Genomic DNA, 25,765 nt, shown 5'->3' on the forward strand with positions numbered 1-25,765 from the left:
TTAGGTGGCAAAGAATTAAAATATTTTATTAGGCACTGAAAGCACCACCAAGATGAGCAAAAAAAAATCAGACTCCCAGGCGGACAGTACAGTTCTGGGAAACGTATTTAGAGCAAAACAGAAATAATGACTCTTTGGTAGCAATGTTCCAGGTCAGTTCTGGCTGAGGGACTTCAAGCTACGGGCAGATGCCACACTGTATGTATGCTCTGTGTGTGTGTGGGGGGGGTGTGGGTGTGGGTGTGGGAGAAGCAGTTTTTGCTGGTGTGAAGAAACTGGATACTGCAGTGCCTCCATTCTCCATGGCATTTTAGAATTATTTTTTACTTGCTCTGCTGGAACTTATAGTACGATGCTCTATCCTGAACACGTCGCTGCTTTATTCCTGGGGACAGGGGTCTTCTTGCTCTGTGGTCTTTTATTAGTCTTCACTGTGGGAAGTGTCAATAGGGCAGTATGGCTGGAATGGGCTCCTGCCACTAAAAGATGAGAATAGGTACTCACAGACAAGGGGCAAACAGACTAGTGTGACACTGAGCCAGCATGGATGATAAAAATGCTTTGCAATGCTTCCTCGGAAGGGTCAGGGCAAAGAGGAAGAGAATGTGATGGTTGTTTTTCAAAGGTGGTGGGAATTAATTGGAGTGAGCCACATCCAGGATCAGGCTTTGCGGATTGCTATCATTCCCAAGGGCGTAACCACAAATGTTCACACTTGTTTAGAAAATGAGGGCGAGGTCTCAGGTGTTGCCTATTTTACAACAGAACTAGCATTTGGGATCTTTCAGGTAAACAGTAATATTCTAGGTCTCCCTTCTTTGGCTGCAGCTGGCCCCAAGAGCAACAGAACTATTGGCAGTTCCTTCTGATTAATGACACTATGGCTTCACAGCATAGGAAGTGTAGTGATGATCCTGCCCCATCACTCAGAGCTTGCACAGAATGGAGTTCTACTTTAAAAAAGAAGAAGAAGAAGAGAAGGCAATGTTCTAAAGCCATGTAACTAAATCCTCCCAAAATACTGAAGAGAATCCTGAGTGTTCCACCCTTCAGTGGAAATGATTGTCAAGAGAATGGCCTGGACCCATTCTCATTCTCTCTTTCTCTGTGTTTGTGTGTGTGTGTAAGAACAGGGCAAGGCGTGGGGATGGAGGTACAGTGCTTAGAGTGAGAAACAGCTTGGGCAATGGGGTCCTCTCTTCTCCCCCCATTCTCCTCATCCCTCACACATGGGAGAAAGCATGGCTCTTGCACAGGGGCTTGTCCTTTTTGGAGTAGAATGTTTTTCCTTCCAAGTTAACTTGGCAGATCTGTGAAGAAGGAAAGGAAACTAGTGAGGCAAGTACCAGCCATTCTCTCTTTCTCTCACACTCGCTCCCCACCGCCTCCCAGCTCATTCATAGGACAAAGATGAAGGGCAATGCCACCGAAGCCGCCCAGTGAGCCAACACACAGCTTCATCCTGACATCTGTTGCCTGCTAAAATTTATTTGTCCTCCATCAGCAGGAGGCACCGGCATTGCTTGCCACAAGGCAATGAATAAGAGGGAAACCTATACAAGCTAAAACAAGTGGGCTCTCCTTTCAGAGCCATCAGGGAAAGAACCCTCCATGTATAACAAGCTCTGTGGCAAGAAAATCTGCGCCCCTGCTTGGGAGCAATGCCTCAGGCCATTTTTATCACAAAGAAAATGAAATGTAGCAGGCCAAGACTCTTGTACAGCTAGATTAGTCATGATCCGCCAGTATGCATGTGGGGGAGAGTGGGGTGGGGTGGGGGTGGGGCAGGGGGAGATGGGCTTACCGCACAGACAAAGCAAGTGTCATGCCAGCTGAAGCCCAGCGCCTCCAGGAACCGATCACCAGCATCTATCTTGAAGTCACAGCCACGGCATTTTGTTCCAAACATCTTCTCATAGTCTTGATGGGTAATGGGGAAAGGATAAGATACTGCGCTTAAACCAAGACATTCAAGTTCCAGAAGACAAGGTCTCTGCTTGCGCTGGCACAGCACAAACTGTTCACAGCAGGAAAGGGAAGACTGGGAGGGCTGCAGGGCCATGTCAACGGAGCAGCTAGCAGCAGAGCAAGCAACCTTGAGCACAGCAAGAATGCCACTCCACTGACTGTCTATAACTCTTTTATGTTTTCGGACAGGGTTTCCCCCCTCCCTGGAGATGCTACGAATTGGACCTGGGACCTACTGTAGGGGCCTGGGGCCTACCTCAAAACGTGAGTTCTACCACTGAACGACCACCCTTCTACTGTGTTGTGAGCATGAGAAACTCTTAAAAATTAATCCAAACCCTCATCTGGCTTTGTGCCCAGACCTCAACTGCAAATGCTTTGAGTAGAACTGGCTCTATTCTGCTCTAATAGGATAGCTCCACTAATGTCTTTCTGTCTGATCCACGGCAGTGCTGTTCATGTCCTTAGGTCCCCTTCCGTTTGTGTAGCCTTTATTCTCCCCCTATTCCCCCCTCACCTCCAGCCCATATATGGCTCTGCTGTTTTAATAGGGGCCCTCACTGAGCTAACCAAAAGATACTATAAATGTTGCTCTGGGGCCGGTTGGCCTGGAAGGCCAAAGACTCTGAGAGGAGACAGCAGACAACCCTCACTGTCATGTCAAGCAAGGCTACCCATGCTGCTAAGAATCCTGCACACCCTTCGCCACCCCACCCACTTGTGATAAAAGGCAGCTGTTCATTCATCTGGGAGAATTTCAGACCTTTTCACAGCAACGGATAATGGGGGTGGGGTGGAGGATAGAGGTTCAGTTCTGAAGCCTGATCTCCCCCTACAAACCTCTGAATGGAATATTCCAGAAAAGGGCAACGTTTGTCAGTAACAGCTGAAAGGAGAGAACAACATTTCCCAGGATGCTCAGTAGCTGGCTTCGTGATGCAGGTACTGCTCTACCATCTCCATGGCAACCCAGCAGAAGTGGCACTGCCAGGCAACCATCACCAAGGGGGCAGCTAGGCAAGGGTCAGAGGAGGATGCCATTACAGTTAGTTTGTTTCCCTACTACCTCTTGAAGCCCATAATGAGGAACTGAGGGATAGAAATCTTTTCTATGGTATGTTCCCTACCTGGCCCTCTATTCTTTTCTGAAGAAGATTGCTTTGGTGAGCAAATCCCATTCTAGGAGAAATTTGCAGCCTTCATAATATACCTTCAGTGTACCAATGTAATTAAAGGCAGTCCACAAAGCCCCATTACTCTCAGGCAAACCTTCCTCAGAACGGCACTCTGCAGACGCACTGGATTACAACCTCCCTTATCCCCAGCCAGCAATTTTAGATGAATAGTACAGCAACCTCCCTCCATACCTCTCTCACAGTAAGGCTGCCCTTCTTCCATGTAAAAGGCACGGTTGCGGATGGGCGTTTTGCAGGCAGCGCAGATAAAGCACTGGACATGCCAAGTCATCTTCAGGGCATGCATGATCTCCTACAGCAAATGCAAGAACACAAGTTAGAGACGGCACTCTTTGGTCAATGTTGCAGCATTATTTAGAAAAAATCCTCCATGTCACACTAAGCATTAAAGAAGCCCTATGTACCTCAGGAGTCCTAACAACCCTGCAAGGTAGGCCAATATTGCCTTCGCCTGGCATATCTGAGAGCAGAAATAGGTTTAGACATGGATTGCTAAGGCCTCCTAGTGACCTCTTGGTGGAGGTGAGATGTGAACCAGAGAGTGCCAGTGCATGCTCTTCAGCACTTTGTCACATCAGGCCAGCATGAGATTGTGCCCAAGTCCCCAACAGGATTAAAGGGCAAGTATTCAGGAATGGGACTCTCCTCTTCCCTAGGCAGAGCTTCAAGGCCCAGTCATTGAGTTACTGGGCTGAAACAGGCAAGCAATCTTTGACCCTATAGATCTTGTTGGATCATCTTTGCCCTGACCCTTCCGAGGAAGCATTGCAAAGCATTTTTATCATCCATGCTGGCTCAGTGTCACACTAGTCTGTTTGTCCCTTGTCTGTGAGTACCTATTCTCACCTTTTAGTGGCAGGAGCCCATTCCAACTTCCATTAGTCCACCCAGCACAGTCAATGGGTGGGGAAATGACCATCATACTCCTGCAACATCCAGAGGGCTGTTAGGTTCCCTGTCCTTCAACTAGGCTCAAGCAAGCTCCTTCTGGCTGTCTCAGGAAGGTGAGGCCCTAAGGACTCCTGATACATCAGGCGGGTGACCCAAGATACTCAAGGGTGTGACATGCTATCATTGCAGGTTGTGTGCCAGTTGAACTCACCCCCGTAATCTTCTTCTTGCATTTGGCACAGTTGGGGGCATAGCGTATATCATAACACTTAGGGCAGAAGATGGAGCCCTTCTCCTCAAAAAAGCCACCTTCATCCAACACTTTCCTGCACTGTGAGCAGGTGAACTCCTCAGGGTGGTAGTAACGCCCCAGGGCCACCAGGTAACGCCCTCTAAAGGAAAGCAAAGAGAAAGGGTTAGGTCTGAGTGGGTGATGAACCTGGCCAGATATCAGAATCATATTTGTCCATGTGGGAAAGATATTATTAGTATTATCAATATTATTAATACAAATAATAGCATTTATGGAGTTGAAAGACTCATCCCATCTGTTGTGATGAAATAAAATAATTATAAATCTACAGTAAACAAAAAGGTTTGACTCACACATCATGGCGACATTACTATTATCCTTTCCAGGGTGAACTTAAGACAGGCAGAGGTCTTACAATACATCAAATTTAAGAGGCATTAGCAAAAACATATATATTATTCTAACAGGTTCTTTAACATTTACTGTAGAGGCATCTCATAACCAGCAGCCTCAAGCTGTAGCTCAGGTTGTGCATAAACCCAACACTGATTCTTATTCCATCAAGTAAGAACTTACATGTAAGATGGAGCCACCACAGAAAAAAAAAACTATCATTATCATCTTACAGACCACAATCACTAATGAAGTCAGTTCACATACAGAGCTACCTGTCAATCAAAGTGGAGGAGAGGCAAGGGGAGCAGGAGACTGCTCTCCTCAGCAGAGCTGGACTGCTTACCTGATAATCTTGTTACACTGATAGCAGATAGGTGTTTTGCTGGCACTTTCAGGTGCTTGCTGCGCAGCCTGGACAATGGAGTTGCGGTTCTGCACAGGTGTTGGGGTGGCTGGCTGGCTGTGCTTGCTCAACACTGTGCTGGTTTTATCGGGGGCATATCGCTCAGCAAAGGAAGGATCTACAGCCCAGGGGGGACGACTGGTAGGGCTCGAGATAGGAGCAGGTTTCGTAGCAGCAGAACCTGGAATAGTCATGACCTTTGTATTTAGAACAATACACTGGGCCCCTGTATGATCTGAAATTCACAGGGCCTATGCTGTATTGTTTGTGTACTGATGATAATCTCCACCCTTACTGGTTTAGACTACAACTCATATAATCCCCCAGCACTTCTGCAAGTGGTCCCCCCCCAAAAAAAAAGAAAACTCCTCCCAGGTGCACTCAAATTTAGGTAGAAGCACCCACCCTCTCTCACAAAGAACTGGTCACCACTCAATTGCAGCAAAATATTTATATTTTGCGAAAGGCTTAAGGGCAAGTTAAAAGCACCCACCCAAAGGCTTCTGCTGAGTAGGAAAACAGCTGCCAGTGCCCCCAGGCTTTCCCCACCACTGCCCTTGCCCCAAGGTTGCTCTTACAAAGTGCTTTATGCCTCCAACTGCAGTGCTCCCAGCTTACCATATCCAGGCTCCACTTTCAAGGATGGCGCAGAAGACAGATCCGGCATGGAGACCTGGCTACAGAATAACCAATTAGTTCCATTACCACCTGGGGCCCTTTGCTCCACACCCACACCAAGTCTGGTACTTCCATCAGGTTTAGCCAGTTAGTCAATGGGTTGGGGGTGGGGTGGGGGATGGTTAATCAAAAAGACACTCCCAAATTTCAAGGGGCCCACAAATATGAAAGAAGTCACAGCAAGTGGAGCAGACTGTTGCCCCATATTCTTACCCATGCCCATTGTGTAGCAGTGACCCCTATTGGCTGGTTTGGCTCTTTAGGGCCATATTAGAAAAACACAGCTCTACTGTATTAAGCGAAATCAAAACTGTTAAGGAAGCCTGGCCAAAACATGGCCGAGAGAGAAAGAAACAAGAGATGCAAGATACTCCCTCCCTGATTTATAGACAGTGAGAACAACTCATCTTCTGTTCTCCATAGCACTACAGAGAGCCCAGTTCAACAAAGTCTAAAGAGGGGAGGACCTTTCATGTGCCTCCAGAACACTGAGCACAATGACTGCACTCACCATATACTGTACATGCAGGCGAGAGAAGAAAGTCTCTGTGACCTGGTCTGTTGAAACAGGTAGGATATGACAGAAAATTTTGCAGAGGACCATGAAAATCTCCCAAACCCTTTATCTGGATGACAATGCAGCCAGGATTTGAGTCAGAGGCGGGTAAAACAGGGAAAAGAAGCACTCCTATGATAAAAGGAAGAATCCTATGCATCGCAATTAGTTGTTTTCCAAACATAAACACGGCAGAACCCAGGTCAGAAAACTAGGCAGAGATTCCAAAAATACAAGCACCACGGTGACATCAGAGTGACCAGGCAGCAAAACCCCCTAGGCCTCTCTACTGCAGATTGTAAGGCAGGCTTACCTAAGATGGTGGATGGTAGCACAGAATGTGCCATGAAAAATAAAAGTGTGGGGTGTTACCAAATGCTTTAGGATGAAGACACTTGAGAAGGGACACAAAAGGTGCCTCCTCAAAGAGTGGGAAAGCATTGTGAGTGTACTTGGGCATCCTCTGGGCAATGCTGTGCAGCCAGCAAATTCTTCCAGAAGTGTTGCACTGGAACGGCACCAAACCCATCCACTTAATGGATGCTGACACACACACACCCAACCCCCCCCCCCCCCCCCGATAAAGGCTGAAGTTGAGGAAGTTTCTGCACACATTCAAGCTCTGACTGCTTCTGGTCAAAAATAATCTGATTGTATTGACATTTTAACTGGTTTTTGATTTTGCCTCTATTTCATGTGCATCCATGATTTTGAACAGTGCCACACTCTGATACAAATAAAGAAAAAAAAAAGAAACTTGAGGCCAGCTAGCTAGAGTAAGTGCTTGGCCATCCATCTGAATTGCAACAGGGCACAGTTCAGCAGTGGTAATCAACTGCCACTTAAACCTGAGCGGTGTCATGCTCTCCTCTGGCAAAGATTCACATAAGGCAGCAAATCAGGGCAGGGGAGGGAGGTGAGCTCTCTCTCCCTTTCTGTCACATACATCCACAAAATATTTCCCACCTGCTTTGATAAAAGAATGCAGAGCCCTGCTCTGTTGTAGAGTCTTCAGGCCATCTCTTTCACCTACCAGAGGCCTGTTCTGCCTCTGCTTGAAAACTTCTAATGGCTTCCTTCTCATAGTGCAAGTATTGCTAAGCTATATTCTTAAAAAAATTACACTATTTCCCTCAAATTTAAGCCAACCCCATGTTACTGTAACAAATATTTAGTTTCTCATCTCCTCCTTTGATGGTCACACAAATGCCCTCTTCGTCACAATACTTTTCAAAAAATTATTTTAAACGTTTTTGGTGTGGGGATGTACTGTAGATTGGAACAATCTTTCAGCGAACAAACTCAGCTTGCTTCATGTGGGGCTCTGGCAAATGGTACCTCAACATGGAGCCTAAACCTTCAAAGAAATTGAAGGCTTCACACATCCAAAGATCTCTGTGTGGAAAAGGGCTTCCTGGGCTGTCTGCAGGAAGGATAAATCAAGACTGCAGTGTACTCCAAAGCAGGAGAAGATGGTTGAAGGGGAATCATTGGGGGGTACATGAACAATGGTGAGGGGAGAACAGTCAAGCTGTGGAGGTAGCCATTTCCCAGGAGATGACACAGGAAAAAGGGGAGAGTGATGTTATCAGCACTTGGGCTCAAAACATTCCTTCTGGTCAAGAGCAGCAAGGGACAGTCTGCTCATGGGCAGAATCCCATTAGAAGTAGGGAAGTGGAAAGTGGACATGATAAAGTGTGAGGGGTTCAGAGACCTAGCTGCAAGAGGCAGAAGTATCTTCCTCGCTGCACACAGAGGAATCCTAAAAATGGGGAACAGGAGGAGTGCCTGTGCTTATTCCAATCCTTCCCTTCTGAGCCCTTAGACAGATATCTGGGTGGGATGGAAAGAGGGAGGGGCCTCCCAGGAGTGTGAGATACATTCACCCCACGCAAGAAAAAAACAACAGTGTGCATTTCTGCCTCTGAACTGTATCAGTCTATGTGCAAGTGAGCAATTATACAGTATGTTTACCCTTGTGGTTTGGAGGTGGAGGGAACATGCCCACGCACACACAAATCTCCCTGCATGTAGGCGACTGACATATTGGTGAAAAAAATAAGGCTGGGAGTTCTCTCCTCATCAGACCTATGAGCAAAGAGAGTTTCTTTTCCTTTTTAACTTGCTAGAGTATGCACTCATACTTGAGATGCTGATCCTATCCCCACCCCAGTAATGTGAATTGATATAGCTCAGCAAGAAGTGTGTCACGTCGTTCATCCTAGGAGAAGCAAAAGAATCTTGTAAACCATGGAGATAATAAACCTGCAGGCTTGTTTCAGACTAAGTGCTGACATTTCAAAAAGTAGACAGGTCACTGCACACCTTCATCTCTCACTCAGCTACCCAAAGACTTTGTCTAAGATGCTGTCAAACTAAGAGATGCAGTAAATGTTAAAATCATAGATGAAGGCTAAATTCTGGCTTTTTGTTTCTTGCCCTCCATTCCATGTTGGAAAGCTGAAACAAAACATTATACTATGACATAAAATATTGTGAGAAAAAGGAAGAGGACTCAGTGCCAGACTGCTAATAGGGACCTTGGTCCCCAAAGAAACTCTGGATCCAGCAGCACCTGAAGATCACAGGTGGGAAAAGATAATTACTCTGCTCAGCTGTCTTCCAAGTGACCTCACAGATGACAGGCTTATTGTAGAAAAATGGTCTCTTTGGCTTCCTGGCCCCAGATCAGCTCTGAAAGAACCCAGCATTCCTATTTCCAATAGCCGATACAACAATGAAGAGACAGGAGACAGTTACAAGAATATGAGCATTTATTCTTACTACAAAATAGAAGGTAGTAACCCACCAGCCATTCAGACTGCAAACTGGGCATTGGTTCCAGGCAGCTCGGGGTGGGTGGGTGGATTGTAGTACAGTACAGATAACAGCTGAATTGTGTGTCATGCCTGTAGCCAAAACAATGATAAAACCCCTTCTAGAGAAAAAAGCTCGTGATATTCCCATGCGCTGGGCCAAATAACACACCAGGCATGGAAAGAAGTGTGCTTGTAGAGATTAAGCCCATTCCTAAGAGTCTGCTGCAACCCCAGTACAACGAGTTTTGCAAAACGAAGGCACACTTGGTGTTGCTTTAGTGTTAAGGAGGATGAGACAAAGACTATATCTACTGCTTATAGGAGTCATTGAAGGGAGGTAGTTTCGGAAGTTCTCACAATCTCATTAGACCATGGCAGAGAGACATGAGCTCTGTTTTTGACTAACAACTACTCGTGGTTGCTGGACTAAAGAGGAAAAGGGACAAACTGGCTGCACTGAAGGAAAGGGAAGGATACTGGTATTATTAGCTACTTGCAAAGAGACAGAGAGGACTGTTGAGAGGAGAAGTTTGTTTCATTTCAGATCCTTGACCTCTTGGTTGAGAAGCCACCAAAGGATGGTCAATGGAACACCAAGCAAACCTCCCCCGCCCCACATCCAATATGAACTCTGCAACCCAGGAGTTTCTTTCCAGTCATACACATGTGTGGTTGGAAAAAGATTCTCTTTTATTTGAAATGTTTCAATCAGGAAAGAAAATGCTGGGAACTCTTGAAAAAAAGTCATGCCTCACAAATCCAAAGGAAGGACAGTAGGCTTCTTCTCTGTGCAATGCAAGCTTGCATCGGTAGACAGTTTTCCTACTTAAATATATGAAGGCTACAAACAAACAAAGGTCTCCAGTCTTCTTCTCCCTTATTCAAGGAATTTTTAAACAATTAAAACAGCCTTTTATCAACCAGAGCATTTTTACTGCTGAGGAAGCCCACTGTCCTGCCCAATCATAGAGTTGGAGCACCAAGCCTCCACCCACACATGACGGGAGGAATCTCAACCTGAAAGGTTGTCAAGGAGGAAAGGAACCTCCTGCCTATTTCCAGTTCCCTCCCACGTCAGTCTCCAATACAGGATCCATCACTCCATTCATTCCAGAAGTCACTGTGGATTTCTAGTTTGTTTGTTTTTTTAAGTTTCATCCAACAGACAGAAGGAGACAGGCAGAGGTGCACCCTTCCCCATAACATCAGCCATGCACTAGAGAGAGGTGGAGTCAGAAGAGCATAGGGTTGTCTGAGACTGCTTAGGAGAGGACATTCAGAGAGGTAGCTGATCGCTGGTGATGCCAGTCACGCAGGTGAGTGTAACGAGGGCTCTGAAGATCTGAGACAAACTTTTCTCTGGAAAAAAAAAGAGGGAAAACAAAAAGATAGACAGGTGGGAAGAAAAAGGCAGCATTTGAGATGGAGAAAAAGAGAAACAGGACAGCAGTTCATGCATGCCTTAAGCTACTGAAACTGCAGAAAACAAGAAAAACAGCCAAAGGGTTTTATTCCTATCTTCCCAATACATACAAAATGTACGCTTGTGTCTACAGGTGTGCAAGAGTATCTACAAAAGTCCAGAAGTGGTTCTGCACACTGTCAATCCATTTCACCTTCAAACCCAAGCACTAGCAGAGTGGAGACATCTGGCAAGAATCCACTCTCCATGCTCTAAACAGGGGGCCATAGTGGGTGCTTGGAGTGGGACAGCTTCTTACCTGGCTTTCCTAACATGCTCATCATCCGGGTCTTGCACTGACAGCAGCAGAAGGAAAGGAGAGAGAAAGAATATCATGGCCTGAACGAGCTAGGTTATTTTAAGTTTTCTAAGCAGAAAAATGGAAAGGAACCATTAGGCAAAAAATAAGCATGCTCCCTGGAGGATAGAAGGACTTGGCATCAGCAATGATAAGAAGGAATTAGGATGAGGTGCCTGCAGAGGTCCTAAAGCAGCAGCACACAGAGACAGAATGAGGCCAAGAGAGCATTGCTGGGCATTGAGCAGGAGACTGCATGCTCCTGTCTATGGCTGCAGGACAGTTTGGCTGCAAAGCCCTCCCAAACTGGCTGGTGCCAACTGGGTAGGGTGCAGAATGCATGTGGAAGAGGGCCAGAGTTGCTCTTAACAGCTCCGGCACTGCTGCAACATCACCCTCCAGCTGGCAGTATTGAACGCTTATTACTTCCTGCTGCTTCTTTGCCTGGAGCAAGCCACTGACAGGAACACAGTGGACGAATGATGCACCCACCACCAACTGCACCCCCAGCACACGGAGGAGGCACTTACTGAATTCTGTGCCCGTCAGGTGGGCCAGGATACGGAAAGAACGGGACTGGGTAGTGCCAGTCCGTGGCCGCCAGTCCTCCGTGCCCTCAATAAGTCTCTTTTTGCTGGAGTCACTGGGAAGGAAGGCTGGCAGGCTCACCAGCCGCAAAGAGTGCCTACAAACAGACAAGGGCACTAAGCCAGGGCTGCACTGGAAAGAGTGGCTGCCAGGCATGCATGATACACACACACTGCAGCCAGCACAAAACCCGAGACATCAGCGCCTGCACATATCAGGACATGGCCACTGTTTCATAACTCTGAAGAACAGCGCAAACAACTACAACCAAGTAATCTGCCCTGAAGAGGCAGTAAATAAACCCTGAAATTCCTCCCCATTCCTCTCTCATTGGGGCTGCTTAACCATCCACGGAGAAAGGCACACATACAGAAGACAGATTTCAGCAAGTGATTGACAATCTATGCCATGGGATGGAGTCACAAGGGGTTTGAATTCTACATGTGCCTCCTTATATTTTTAGTACAGTACAGTTTCAGGGGCATATACTTAAAAAACATTCTACGTTTTAACCCTTGGCATCTCAAACATGAAACCTAGGGGGGGAAATCCCTGCCACTTAAGAGCAAGAAAATGAGGTCTGCTCAATCAGTCTGAAATGTCAGTCAGTCTAAGCCAGTGGTGGCCAAAGGGAGGTACAGAAACCAGATACAAGAGATCCTGCATCCCTCCAGATTTCTGTGGACTCCTACTCCCATCAGTTTTTACAAAACAGCAAATGGTCAGGGACGATGGGAAGTGCAGCAAGATCCAGATGGCTCCACGTTACCCACCTGTGGAGAAAACCAATTAATTGTCCCCCAGCAAAGACTCTGGGCACAGAGGATCTGCACTAATAGTCACTGGCAGACTTACCCTAGAGCAGAGAGTACCAGCAGAACAGATTATGAGTACCAAAAGCAGAGTACTGTTCTACAGTAAATAGTATTCTGGATGCACCAACAGCCTGACTCTTCATGAGACCTTATTGTTTTTTAAGATTGTGTATCTACACTACCCAGTTATAACTGTCTGATCTCACTTTAACCACCATGCTTCCCATCCCGTAGAATGCCGGGCAGTTTGGTGAAGTGCTTAGAATTTTCTGCTGTAATTCTGTGGATGATGCGAGAGTTGTAAGGATATATCACTGGAGACCAAGACCAACATCATCCACACTCTTGTATTTCCAGTCACTATGTATGAGTATGAAAGGGGGGGAATGGATTCCTTTGAAATATAGTGCAGGAAGAGAGCTATGCAGATACCCTAGACTGACAGACAAGCGAACAGGTGCAGCCTAGAGCAAATCAAGCCTGAACTATCTCTGAAGGCAAAAATGTTGAAACTGAGGCTTACCTACTTTGGGCACATCCTGAGAATGCAGGGTTCTCTATAAAAGACAATAATGCTGGGGAAAGTGGAAAGCAGCAGGAAAAGAGGGAGACCAAACACAAGATGAACTGATTTCCTAAAGGAAACCACTGGCTTGAGTACAAGAGATAAGCGGGGCAGCTGAGGATAGCCCATTTTGGAGATCTCTCATTCATAAGGTTGCCATAAGTCAGAGGAGCAGATTGCTACCCTTAACTGCCACATAAAACTCCAAAATCCCAGGATTCTGCAGCATGGAGCCATGGGCAGCTTGAAATGTTACCAGACTGCTGGAACTCACTCTTACATCTCAGCTGTAGCACTAGTGTAACTTCTCTGCACCACTCTCATGCTGTCCCTTCAGACTGAGATTTTTATTGAGTTTGAAAGCCCCGAATTCTAGCTGTGGCTATCCAGGTGTTAGCTTCTTTCAGTTTACAAGGCTATTTTTCAAAATAATAAAAATAAAAAATTAAAAAGGAGGCACTATCATAGCTCACAATAGCAGCAGCTCATGCAAGAAACATAACATAACATCCTTAGATCATGTCATCCTTCCCCCCCCCCCCCCAATCTTACTGGTCTTCCAGGTAGTAATCTCCATAATCAGGGATGGGATTGCTTTGGGGTGGAGCCTTCACCTCGGTGGGGTGAGTACTAACCCTGAGGTCAGGAGCAGCAAGAGAATAAGAGAAAGGAGAGTACAGGTCAGGTAAGAAAAGTTATCCCTTCACAGGACTGCAGCACAAACAAAAATGAACGTATCTGAGAGATAGTCAGCGTTACTGGAGGCATCACCAGCTTGACAGTGAAAAAGAGAAACCACACGACTCCCTGCCAAATTTAGCATCACTTCCTCTCTCTTATCTGGGTCAGGCAGTCACAGCTATAGATGACTGAGCCCTATGAGGAGCCACATCAGATTGTCCCATTCCTGTGGAATTGCTTGAACCCTCCCCTCAGAAACCATTCAAGGTGCAATTCTCAACTTCAGGGCAGCAATCACGTTCCAGCCAGCTCCCTCACATGAACAGGCTTTTCCATCTCAACTAGACCCCTGGGAAATGACAAACCACAGCGTCATTCAGGAAGACTCCAGCACAAACCAAGGAAGTTCAGTCAAGACAAAACTGAAAAGAAAAAACCCAACAACATTGCCCTTCTTACTATAGGGGGGGAAAGGTCACCATGTCCAAGTCCACTGCAAGCATTACAACAACCGCCAGGTTTTCCTTTTCTGTTCGTCCCTCCTCCCAAACATATACCCTCAAGCCACATTTGGGTTTGTGTTTTTGGAGGCTGGGAGAAGAATTGTTACCCCCTCACAACTACACACTCTTTACACAGGGCAAGATAGGGAGTAGGAGACGAGTGAAACTAGAAACATGACAGGCAATGAGGAGTCTACACTAGGTCATGCAAATTATAAGGCATATACATAAGGTAAGAACAGCAAAAAGCTTACTGACTTGTCAGGTTTCTGCACCTGAGAGGGAAAGAGAAAGAGAGAGGGAAAGAGGGGGAAAGAGGGGGAAAAAGGCAGACAGGAAAGATAAAGACAGGTTAGAACTATAAGACAATTATTACAATTCTTTCATATTCTCTCTATGAAAACTTTCAGTCTCTCAATTGTTTTCAAAGTGCCAGAGTATTTTCCCTACAATTCATGTTGGCTATGAACAATAAAAGACATAATCTAACACATTCTGGAGGGAACTGTCTTGGAAAAATATTTTAGGACACCTAAAACTGCAGAACCGAGAAAATCGGTGAATACGTAACAAAGCTTCAGTGAGGGCATCTAAATGGTAGAATCCCTAAAAGTTCCCATTTCCTTAATCCAAACCTGCTTCCTGGTGACAAGACAGCTCACGGGAAAGCTTTTGCTGAAAAAGCAGCAAAGGGATACTTGGCATGTTCACACTGGATCATCACCACTTTGCTATATACATCTCTTGCTAGGATCAGGAGATGAAACTATACTGAGAGGACTCAGCTCCATCAGCATTTCCACCAACAGGCATGTAGTTAAGCATTAAGTTTCCACCCAGACCCAAGAAGCTCATCTTGGCCAGAAATACAGTATGTGGTTTAAAGCCAGACCAACCTCGCCTACACCCCCAGCATTTATAGGACAAAGAGATTCTCTGTGAGGCCAGGAATGCATGTGATGTAGCTAAAGTACTCCTCCTGCATAGCTACCATGACCCAGGGTTTGGTTATCAAAATACTGTCTTTTTCTTTGTGAGTCTTCCTTTCTCCTTCCGCTCCCTTCCTCCCACTCTGCCAGCATCTCCTTCTATACAAATTCTGCAGAGGCAACATCTATGGAAGACCCACCGGCTTCTTATCTAATTGCTCAAAGGGTCCCTCAGAGGGGCTTCTTCACATACTCCTCCCCCAGCAGATGGCAGAAAAAGTCTTGGCAGGTGTCCCAAATACACCCCCCCCAAATATGCATACACACAACTGAGATGGGTGCAGGCAGGAAAGAAGGCAAGAAGGTGCCAGTTTAAGATATGTAGAACAGAAAATGGTATGGGCTCAAATAGAGATTCATTTTGCACTTGACATTTTTTCATTATAACCCTTTCTTAAGAAGCTGGGAAGCCAAGATTATCATGATAACACTGTGTTGCTCATCACCAAAGAACACAAATAATCCCAGAACAGTATGAGATTTTGTTCTAAACTGAACAGCTCTGGAAAGTGACCAAAAGGGCTAACATGTTTGAGGTGAATCATTTACCACCTTGGTTGAGTGGATAGCTTTTAGCTTAAGAGTGCTCAGGGAGGGACCTGATACTCAACCAAGGGCTGACAGTTTGGAACCTAACTGTATTATAGCTTGCCAGAGAACAGAGGAGGATGGAAATACACACATCGATCCGAAAACCACGTTCATTCCATTATAGTGAGTCAGCAACATACATCCCACTTGTAGGGAACATCCAATGCATGCATGCAGGCCCTCTAGTACAGTGCACGATCATTCACACACAAAAAAAATCCAGCAATCATGTTGTCTTGGTAGATCAAGACAAATATAGGTTCTTAGATGTATCATTATGTTCCAAGCTGCTGCATATGAATTTTCAGAGGAGACGTGAAGCTAGCCAAAAATAGGCAGAACATTCTAAAAGTGGAGTTGCTAATGGCCTTACATTCAAGCAGACATTCAAGACCAAACATGTAAGGCAGGTCTCTGAATGGATTGAAGCACTGCAATATTAGCTCCAGCCATCAGAGGTCACTGCGACACCAGATGATTAAGTATGACGGCAGATTCTCCTTGTTGGGATGCACCACCCATGCCCACCCAATGGAAAACCACCCATGCACAGCCTGACATGCAGTGTGGGCAAATGGGAAGGGGAGAGCTGTGAGTAGGATAGTGAGATGGTGTTCTGCAAAAACATCACTCTAGCCCACCCTCACCCCACCCTACACATTGTGATCCAGGATGCCTAGAAGCCCAGCAACGTACCCATTGTGCTGTGTGGTGCAGATGGACGTAGAGGGAGTGTACAGCACAGGCTTCATCACCAGCCCAGGCTGACAGTTTGGAGCACAGGTAACTCCAAAGGGCCGGGCTGTTTTGTTGAGGGCAGAGCTGGGAGTGAAGTTATACTTCGGGGGCTCAGAGGAAGGGAGTGCATCCTGAGCAGAAGACAAAACACACAACACCCAAGCTGAAACAGCAGGCAACATGCAAGAGCTTCTGACTGCCAGGCAGTACCAGACATCTGAGTGCCCAATGGAACACAAGTTGCTTTTGGACCACAGGAATGGTGAGGCCACAGCCACAGCCACTAACAAGGGAAGTGTGACCCTGTTGATACTCCTGGACCTCTCAGCAGCTTTCGACACCATCGAACACGGTGTCCTTCTGGATAGGCTGGCTGGGTTGGGAGCACCGTTTTACAGTGGTTCCACTCCTTCCTGGCTGATCGAGTCCAGAAGGTGGTGCTGGGGGACAGTTGCTCTGCCCCATGGCATTTATGTCACGGGGTTCCTCAGGGCTCGATACTGTCCCCCATGCTGTTTAACATCTACATGGAACCGCTGGGAGAGGTCATCAGGAAGTTTGGGCCGAGGAGTCAGCAATATGCTGACGATACTCAGCTCTACCTCTCGTCTTCCACCAAGGAGGTTTCTGTGCTGAACTCGTGTCTGGACCTGATAATGGACTGGATGAGGGTTAATAAATTGAAACTCAATCCAGACAAGACAGAAGTGCTGTTAGTGGGTGCTTCGCTGGAGAGGCTAGAGGGCCATTTCCCTGCCCTGAATGGGGTTGCACTCCCCCTAAGGGACAGTGCAGCCTGGGGGTGCTCCTGGACCCCAGTCTAACCCTGGGAGCCCAGGTGGACTCGGTGGCCAGGGGCGCCTTCCTTCAGCTGCGGAAATTACACCAGCTACGGCCCTAACTGGATGAGTGGAGTCTCATGACAGTTACACACACACTGGTAACATCTCGTACAGATCACTGCAATGCACTCTATGTGGGGCTGCCTTTGAAGACTGTCCAGCAACTGCAACTGGTCCAGAATCGAGCTGAGTGGCTGGTGAGTGTTGGGGGCACTAGGGGACACATCAAGCTGATTCTGTTTAAATTACATTGGCTACGAGAACATTTTGTGCAAAGATGGACATGATAAAGAACAAAAATGGGAGGGACCTCACAGAAGCAGAAGACATCAAGAAGGGGTGGCAAGAATACACAGAGGAATTATACTAGAAAGATCTGGATGTCCCGGACATCCTACATAGTGTGGTTGCTGACCTTGAGCCAGACATCCTGGAGAGTGAAGTCAAGTGGGCCTTAGAAAGCATGGCTAACAACAAGGCCAGTGGAGGTGATGGCATTCCAGTGGAGGTGATGGCATTCCAGTGGAATTATTTAAAATCTTAAAAGATGACGCTGTTAAGGTGTTACACTCCATATGTCAGCAAGTTTGGAAAACTCAACAATGGACAGAGGATTGGAAAAGATCAGTCTACATCCCAATCCCAAAGAAGAGCAGTGCCAAAGAATGCTCCAACTACCGTACAATTGCACTCATTTCACACGCTAGCAAGGTTATGCTCAAAATCCTACAAGGTCGGCTTCAGCAGTATGTGGACCGAGGACTCCCAGAAGTACAAGCTGGATTTCGAAGGGGCAGAGGAACTAGAGACCAAATTGCTAACATGCGCTGGATTATGGAGAAAGCCAGAGAGTTCCAGAAAAAATCTACTTCTGCTTCATTGACTACGCAAAAGCCTTTGACTGTGTGGACCACAGCAAACTATGGCAAGTCCTTAAAGAAATGGGAGTGCCTAACCACCTTATCTCTCTCCTGAGAAATCTATACGTGGGACAGGAAGCAACAGTTAGAACTGGATATGGAACTACTGATTGGTTCAAAATTGGAAAAGGAGTACGACAAGGCTGTATATTGTCTCCCTGCTTATTTAACCTATATGCAGAATACATCATGCGAAAGGCAGGACTGGAGAAATCCCAAACCAGAAATAAGATTGCCGGAAGAAATATCAACAACCTCAGATATGCAGATGATACCACTCTGATGGTAGAAAGTGAGCAGGACTTAAAGAACCTCTTAATGAGGGTGAAAGAGGAGAGCGCAAAAAACGGTCTGAAGCTCAACATAAAAAAAAACTAAGATCATGGCCACTGGTCCCATCACCTCCTGGCAAATAGAAGGGGAAGATATGGAGGCAGTGACAGATTTTACTTTCTCGGGCTCCCTGATCACTGCAGATAGTGATAGCAGCCACGAAATTAAAATACCCCTGCTTCTGGGGAGGAAAGCCATGACAAACCTAGACAACATCTTAAAAAGCAGAGGCATCACTTTGCCGACAAAGATCCATATAGTCAAAGCTATGGTTCTTCCAGTAGCGATATATGGTAGTGAGAGCTGGACCATAAAGAAGGCTAACCACCGAATAATTGATGCTTTTGAATTGTGGTGCTGGAGGAGGCTCTTGAGAGTCCCCTGGACTGCAAAGAGAACAAACCTATCTATTCTGAAAGAAATCAACCCTGAGTGCTCGCTGGAAGGACAGATTCTGAAGCTGAGGCTCCAATACTTTAGGCCATCTCATGAGAAGAGAAGACTCCCTGGAAAAGACCCTGATGTTGGGAAAATGTGAAGGCAAGAGGAGAAGGGAACGACAGAAGATAAGATGGTTGGACAGTATCATCGAAGTGACCAACATGAATGTGACCCAACTCCGGGAGGCAGTGGAAGACAGGAGGACCTGGCGTGCTTTGGTTCATGGGGTCACGAAGAGTCGGACATGACTTAACGACTAAACAACAACAAACTAGTTGCTGCCCAGGCCCAATTCAAAGTGGTTGTTTTGACATATAAAGCCCTAAAGGGCTTGGGCCCTGGATACCTGAAGGAGCGCCTCCTTCCATATGAGCCTACCCGGCAGTTAAGATCTTGCCAGGGAGCCCTTTTGAAAGAGCTGTCCCTCAAGGAGGTAAGATGGATGGCTTGTAGACAAAGGGCCTTTTCGGCAGCTGCCCCAATTGAGGGCATCCCAATTGAGATTCGTCTGTTGCCAACGCTGATGACATTTCGGCACCAGATCAAATCCTTTCTGTTCCAGAAGGCTTTTAATTGAAATAATATCAACTGTGGGTCCTGATGGCAATTTTTAGAATATATATTTTAATTTTGTTTTATCTTTTTTTACTGTATTTCAATTGTTGTAAGCCGCCCAGAGACCTTTGGGTAGTGTGGGCGGCATTTAAATTAAATAAAATAAAATAAATAACATTCTGACTGGCAGGAGACAAGACTTAACAGCCAAGCCACCTATGCGCCAAGTGGGCAAGCCCAGGACAGGTATGACCACCCTCCTTTACTTAGCACCAGTTATTTGCAGAGCCAAAGTGGCCAGGATAGTGTTCCTGCAAAGGGCAAGAGATGTGAAAGGGACATCTTGGCTGTGCCCACAACACTGCCCAACCTTGGAAGGAGAGTAGCAAAAGCAGTTTACATGGACACACAGGCCATGGCATTAAGCAACAAACCCCCAAAATGCATTTCTGTTTCTTCCCTATCCATCCCACCTCTGTGCTCAGCTAGCTCTCCTCCACTGCTGATACCACTGGAAACTCGGGAACAGCAGAGCTCCTCCCAAGCCCGGAGCAGAGAATGACACCAGAAGGCAGGCCTAATACAGTCATGGAGAAGCCACCTTCTTCTAACGTCTTTTTGACCAGCTGGGTTATTTCCGAGCTTAGAGGAGTTATTAGACTATAATTCACAGAATCCCCAGACAGCACAGTTTGAGGTTCCATGAACGGTAGTCACAAAAAGTAACTTTCCCAAGCCCCAGGCATTAGGAATTTTAGGAATTCAGTTCATTCTAGGAGAAGCTCATATATGAGATAGGGAAACTTAAGGGATTGGGGGGGGGCGGCACAAATGGGTCTGCCCTCTACTCTAAAATCAAGAAAGTCAACCAGCCCTCAAGATCATCCCCAGCTTGCTTCTGATAATCACACCCAACTGCATTTCTGTGATTCCTTTTTACATTTCTTGATTTCTTGAAATTCTGAGGCACAGTCAAGAGGAGAAGCCAACTGAAAAAAATTCAGACGCTGGGGCAGATGTGGGGGGGGGGGAGACCCTACGACGTCTAATCAGCTCTAAGAAAAGGTGGGAAAAAAACCTGTTCAGAAGCCACTACAACCAGAGGCAAAAAAAAAAACCCCAAGGGCAGCAACAGAAGAAACTTGCTGTTCAGAAAGGGCAAATAATGATGTCAGTGAGTTTCAGGCTGCACATTATTCTGCACATTTGGCAGAATAATGAATGTTGAGGTCAGGCTTAAAAAAGAGCCCACAGTAGGCCTGTGAAGCCTAAAATATATGCCCATTGCATTTTTATAATGCTGGGTTTTTGAATAAATTTTCTGCACATTGTGATCTTGTCACGATGTACAGGGACCTAATGCTAAGAGAGACGACCAAGAGAGGAGATAACCCATCCATACGCATCTTATTTCCCCAATTATTCCTACAGCTTCTCTAGATAAAGAGCAGTTTTATGTCAGTGACAGACACCCAAAGAAGCAGCAGAACACATACCTTCTGAGGTTTGCCCAGGAGGTTCTGGACCCTGCAAGAGAAAAACTGCAGTTAGCTAATGTGTTCTGCTACAGAATGACAGGCAGGAGTCCAAAGAGAGAGATGGGAACGTTTGGCCCTCCAGAGGTCTTTGGACTATAACTCCCATCAAGGACTATGCTGGGTAAGGTTGATGGGATCTGCAATCAGTCCAGTAAACCCTCTGGAAGGTCACAAGCTGCCCCGTGCCCAAAGGCCTAGCAGGTAGCAGTGTCCATAGCCTGATCTGCCTTTTGCAAAATCAAGACAACGTGTGGCGTAAGACATGGATCAGGATACACAAATCTTGTGGGGCTCTCCTTATATTGGAAGAGAAGCCAGACACTCACAGGGGTCTTTTTGGGTGGATATCAGATCCTTGCAACAGCTTCCCTGCAAGCAGCCATTCCCTTTTTCACAATTAAACACACATAAGCCTTGTGTCAAGCATAGTGGATTTGAAACACAGTTTATTCTTTATTTACACACTTCTTTTTGACATATGAAAACTACAAATAAAACAATGCCGCAATACAGTAGAAAAAACCCAAAACACTGAAACAAAGATACTGGGTACAAAAAAATGGAACCAAGCTAAGAGCTCATCTCTGGATGGCATTCTATAATGGTGGCACTGCCAGCAAGGTCCTCTTCTTCATATCTGTCAGCTGTATTTTCCAAGGGTGACAGTCCAGAACCCAGAACCACCAAAGCCCACGGTTTGGGTAAGCTCCTACGGCTAAAAGAAGCCCTTTGGACACAGGTGGGCAAAGGCTCCTGGGCCAAGGGCTATTGTTCAGATCTGCCAGTCGTCCAAGGACTGATGTCCCAAGAGAAGGGGATCAAGGGGGACGGGCATGTCCAAAGAGGCTAATTCACATATTTTAATTTTTTCAAAGTTCGCTCCCTTGAGTTTTTGTTAACCAAACACTATTTAAAAATGTTTTAAAACTGAAAAACATGTCTCACACACTCTAGGGATCAATTTCCCCCTAAACATTAAGGTTCTGGAGAGGGGCCTGGTGTGGCCCTAAGGGCAGGCCCCTCAAAACAGAGCACCAGCATGCCTTCAAAAATTAACACAAATTGGGGGTAGAGGCAGGATGCTTTGGGAAGAGATGAAAATGTCCCTTGGGGCCACATGAAACCTGGAGCCTTTCTTTTTGCCAAGGTTTCCCTTCCCCTTAAGGCAATCTGGTGCCAGGCTGTCAAGGTCCTTTAAACTCGCACTGGCAATTTATACTGAGCCTGGTAACAATAAGCGACAAGTGAAGCCGATGTAAAAAAAAAATCATGTAATGTGCTCAGATGGCTGAGCACCAAAACGTATTCTGGCGATTATATTTTGTGTCAGTTCCAGTTTCCAAGTCATCTTGAAAGGCAGCTGAATAGAGCACAATTACATTAGTTCAGAAATGTTTTATTTGTAATGCTTCGGATATCCTGAATTCATTCAGCCTGTGGCATTCCTACAGTTATCTGCTGTACTCCTGCTAATTGTTTATTAAATTGATTCTACAACTGAGTCCTTCTAAATGCCCATGTTGTGCAGCCAGTAATTAACTTAGAACATTTTGGCCCAAATCTGCATGACGTTATGAGACTTCTCTTCTACAGGAGAACTCATGCCAGAACCTTGGACCACAGATGATACAGGAAAGCTAACTTGCTTCTCCAGCTTCACAGCAAGGACAGAAAATAATGTCAGCAACAATCACTCTTAGAAATGACTATGTGATTGCCCTGCCTCATTCATCAAATTTTACAAAAGTTTGCAGTTCTCCTGAATTCTTCCACTGCTCTTTTCCATCTTTCTGTTTCTACAAAACATCAGTTAAGGAGGAAAAGAAGGGACTGCTGCACAACAGCCTTTGACTGGTCCTAAATAGCCCGCCTGAAATAATCTAAGTAGACTGGTAGCCACAAGAATGGTGACATAATTTTGCGTATTTCTCTTCCTTTAATAAATCCTTATCTTTGGAATAATCATGCTGAATTCTAGGTGAAAATTCAGAAGCTCTGGCCTACTTGCTGTAAATCACGAACTGCTTTGTTCTACATTTAGTAGACTCTGCCTTAAACAGAGGATGTGGAGGATTAGGAGGCCTTATGCGTTAAAACAGAAAAGGGTACCTGTAGTTTATATTCCTTCTGGGTGTGCCACGTTCTCCTCTACGCACTTGAATACAAATATACAGTGAAGTGGTAGGAATTATGTACCTTTTCTGTGTATATGAAAGCTGGTTAGCTTATTGCTACACTTGTATACTAAGCCACACCAAAATACAGATTCAAGTGCAAGAAGGATGTTGACTCTTCTCTTTGCTCCATGAGGCACATCATACTCATAGAAGTGCATGTCCCAAGAGCTTTTTACCTGCTTAAGGTGAGGCAGAGCTTGTCCCCGCAAGCACGGATCTTGTTCTGGGCTTCAATGTGGGTCAGGCTGCTGGTGTTCTCTCCATCAATGCTGAGCACCCAGTCACCTACTCCCACACCTGCCTGGGTTGCTTTGCCCCCAGGCGTGAGCTGGAAGGAAGAGAAGAGAAGAGAAAGAGAAGAGAAGAGAAGGAATCAGGCATGTAGGCTATTTCCCAGCATGAAGAGACCAAGCCAGGCAACCAGCATTCTATCTTCAGCATTACCTCTTACACTCCGTGGGACGAGACCTGAAGCAGTCACATCAAACAAGAGGTCTGCCTTCCTGTTTCTCTGCATGGAATAGCAATCAGGGTGTTGGACTGGCACTCAGGAGATTGCTTAAATCCTTACTCAAGCACTGAGTGACATCAAGCAAGCCACTCTCTCCCCCAATATTCTAGCGGTGGTGTTGTCCTCAGAATAAAAATGAGAGCTTGGGAATTGCTGTGCACACCATCCTGAACTCCTGGGAGCAGTGGTCTCCAGATGTTCTTGGACTAAGATTCCCAGAAGCCTTCACCACTAGCTGTGTTGGCCAGAATTTCTGAGAGGCGAAGTTCAAGGACACCTGGGGACCCAAGGTTGGGAACCACTGCCACAGAGGAAAGGTGTGATATACACACATAAATAACATGTACAGTAAATATTTACACTCTTCCAGAGGTGCTGGCAGCAGACAGATGTGCTCAGAAACTGTGAGGTATAGCAGTTGTGAGCACTGGGCTCATGAAGAAATATATTTCTACTGCATGAAACTCATCCCTACACCCATTTTCTTGACTGCCATGACAGGAGATCCCACTGTATCAGAGTTCATAACCTGGGCCCCAAACAGCCATATTCACATCTACCTCATCCCCTTTGTTATGTCAAGGAAAAAACTACTGGGCGACAGAGCATGCTAAAAAGAAAGTTCCAGTAAGACAAAGATAAGATTCCCCTGGTGTGGACCTTGTTCTTCTCTCCATACAGAGCTGTACAAGACCTTAACTTGGCAACATGCACTCTGAGCAGGCACTGCCCCATGTTATGACAAAAAAATTGAACAAATTAAAAAACAAAAGCAAATACAATTATCCTTAGCAAATGTAGAACAGCTTGAGATTCACCAAGCACCATACCACACTAGGGACTCTTTCATTCTGAAGAGTCATACCTACTGTCAATGGCAATGCCCATCGTCCCGCTTCATGGTTAGCAGTGCCTTCCTCTTCATGTATTACCTCACACTTGTGTCCATGTGGGAAGAGTCCCAGGGGCAGAAAGCCAAAGTTTTTAATCTAATCTTTTGAAGGGTGTTTTTATTCCACCTGTACTGCAGAACTGCAACGGCAGCGAATATCCTTTCAAAACTGCCACACCGGCAACACAGATAAGCTTTACTCCTCTGCCAGAGACTGGCAGTTTTCTCAGGTCCACAATTGGCACTGTCAGGTACATAATCTCAGAGGTTTTTAAACCATCAACTCTACTAGCAATAGGCAGAGCAATCTTCTTTCCAATTAACACCTCTCTGGCCTCCTCCTCTCCCAGTGCCCAGAAGGTAAGACTTTCCAAGAGTGCCTTAGTGCCTCCATTGTAACTCATCTGATCAGCTTGCTCATGTTGGCCTACTCTCCTTTTTTGCAATCCTGATTAGGAATGAAAACAACACATGGTTCCCTTTGCTTCAAGTACACCCTTTGAGAATCAGATCAGATTTACCTGAGTGTCCCTTACACATGAGGATTCTTTCCCAAGAGTCTTGAGCACAGGACAACAAGTTTCTTAAGGTGTACTTTATTTTTTTCCCATAAGTACCTTTTGTTTCCTTACCCCCTTCTTCCTCATTTTAAAAAAATTTAAAGGACCAAGGGACGAGTTTCCCACTCACCAACCTAAGACGCCTGGCATTATGCTAAATGGGGCCAGATAAACCATTAGATAGAGGGACATGGCTACTTTGAAGGGGTAGCAAATTTTTACTCAATTTTGTTCTTGTGGTTATCATTGTGAGTTTTACAGCCACAAACATGGGGAGATACTTGAGAAACTGCCAGCCTCGGGAGCAAAACAGCTTACCTGCTTTGGGCACTGCTGAACTTGACTTTAGGTGAGTGGCATCCAATTGCACTCTATAGTGTGTTATGTGCTGCTGTCCCTCAGGCAGCAATAGGCATTGAGAAGAGAGAACATAGGAAGTTAGTTGTCTTACATAAAGTCAGACCTTTGGTCCAGCTAGTCCAGTACTGCCCACGCTGACTGGCAGCCATGGCTCTCCGGGGTTTTCAGGACAGCCGTACTTGCCAATCCCTGGTATTATTTGGTGGTCTCCTGTCCGAGTTACACCTGACCCTGCTTAGCTTCTA

At 45.9% G+C, this 25,765-nt stretch overlaps 1 protein-coding gene across 8 annotated transcripts in view; it reads right to left on the minus strand.

Annotated features, from left to right (window-relative positions):
• Nucleotides 1-25,765, minus strand: part of PDLIM7 (PDZ and LIM domain 7) — a 53,581-nt gene continuing 27,816 nt past the window's right edge. Inside the window, exons 3-15 of one of the 8 annotated variants that reach the window (XM_072989923.2) lie at nt 23,374-23,525; nt 20,979-21,009; nt 16,350-16,522; nt 14,328-14,348; nt 13,442-13,525; nt 11,452-11,606; nt 10,883-10,919; nt 5,726-5,784; nt 5,048-5,288; nt 4,267-4,447; nt 3,336-3,456; nt 1,805-1,920; nt 1-1,310 (exon numbers count right to left, since the gene is read on the minus strand). In XM_072989923.2, the coding sequence (XP_072846024.2) occupies nt 1,224-1,310; nt 1,805-1,920; nt 3,336-3,456; nt 4,267-4,447; nt 5,048-5,288; nt 5,726-5,784; nt 10,883-10,919; nt 11,452-11,606; nt 13,442-13,525; nt 14,328-14,348; nt 16,350-16,522; nt 20,979-21,009; nt 23,374-23,525 (1,458 nt within the window). In that variant the 3' untranslated portion in view covers nt 1-1,223. Of the gene's footprint in view, nt 1,311-1,804; nt 1,921-3,335; nt 3,457-4,266; nt 4,448-5,047; nt 5,289-5,725; nt 5,785-9,098; nt 10,521-10,882; nt 10,920-11,451; nt 11,607-13,441; nt 13,526-14,327; nt 14,349-16,349; nt 16,523-20,978; nt 21,010-23,373; nt 23,526-25,765 lie in introns of those variants that run through there. The other 7 variants (XM_072989924.2, XM_020790523.3, XM_072989925.2 and 4 more) reach the window with 7 other exon arrangements.

The sequence above is a fragment of the Pogona vitticeps genome, chromosome 2, assembly GCF_051106095.1.
Source record: "Pogona vitticeps strain Pit_001003342236 chromosome 2, PviZW2.1, whole genome shotgun sequence".
Classification (NCBI taxonomy): domain Eukaryota; kingdom Metazoa; phylum Chordata; class Lepidosauria; order Squamata; family Agamidae; genus Pogona; species Pogona vitticeps.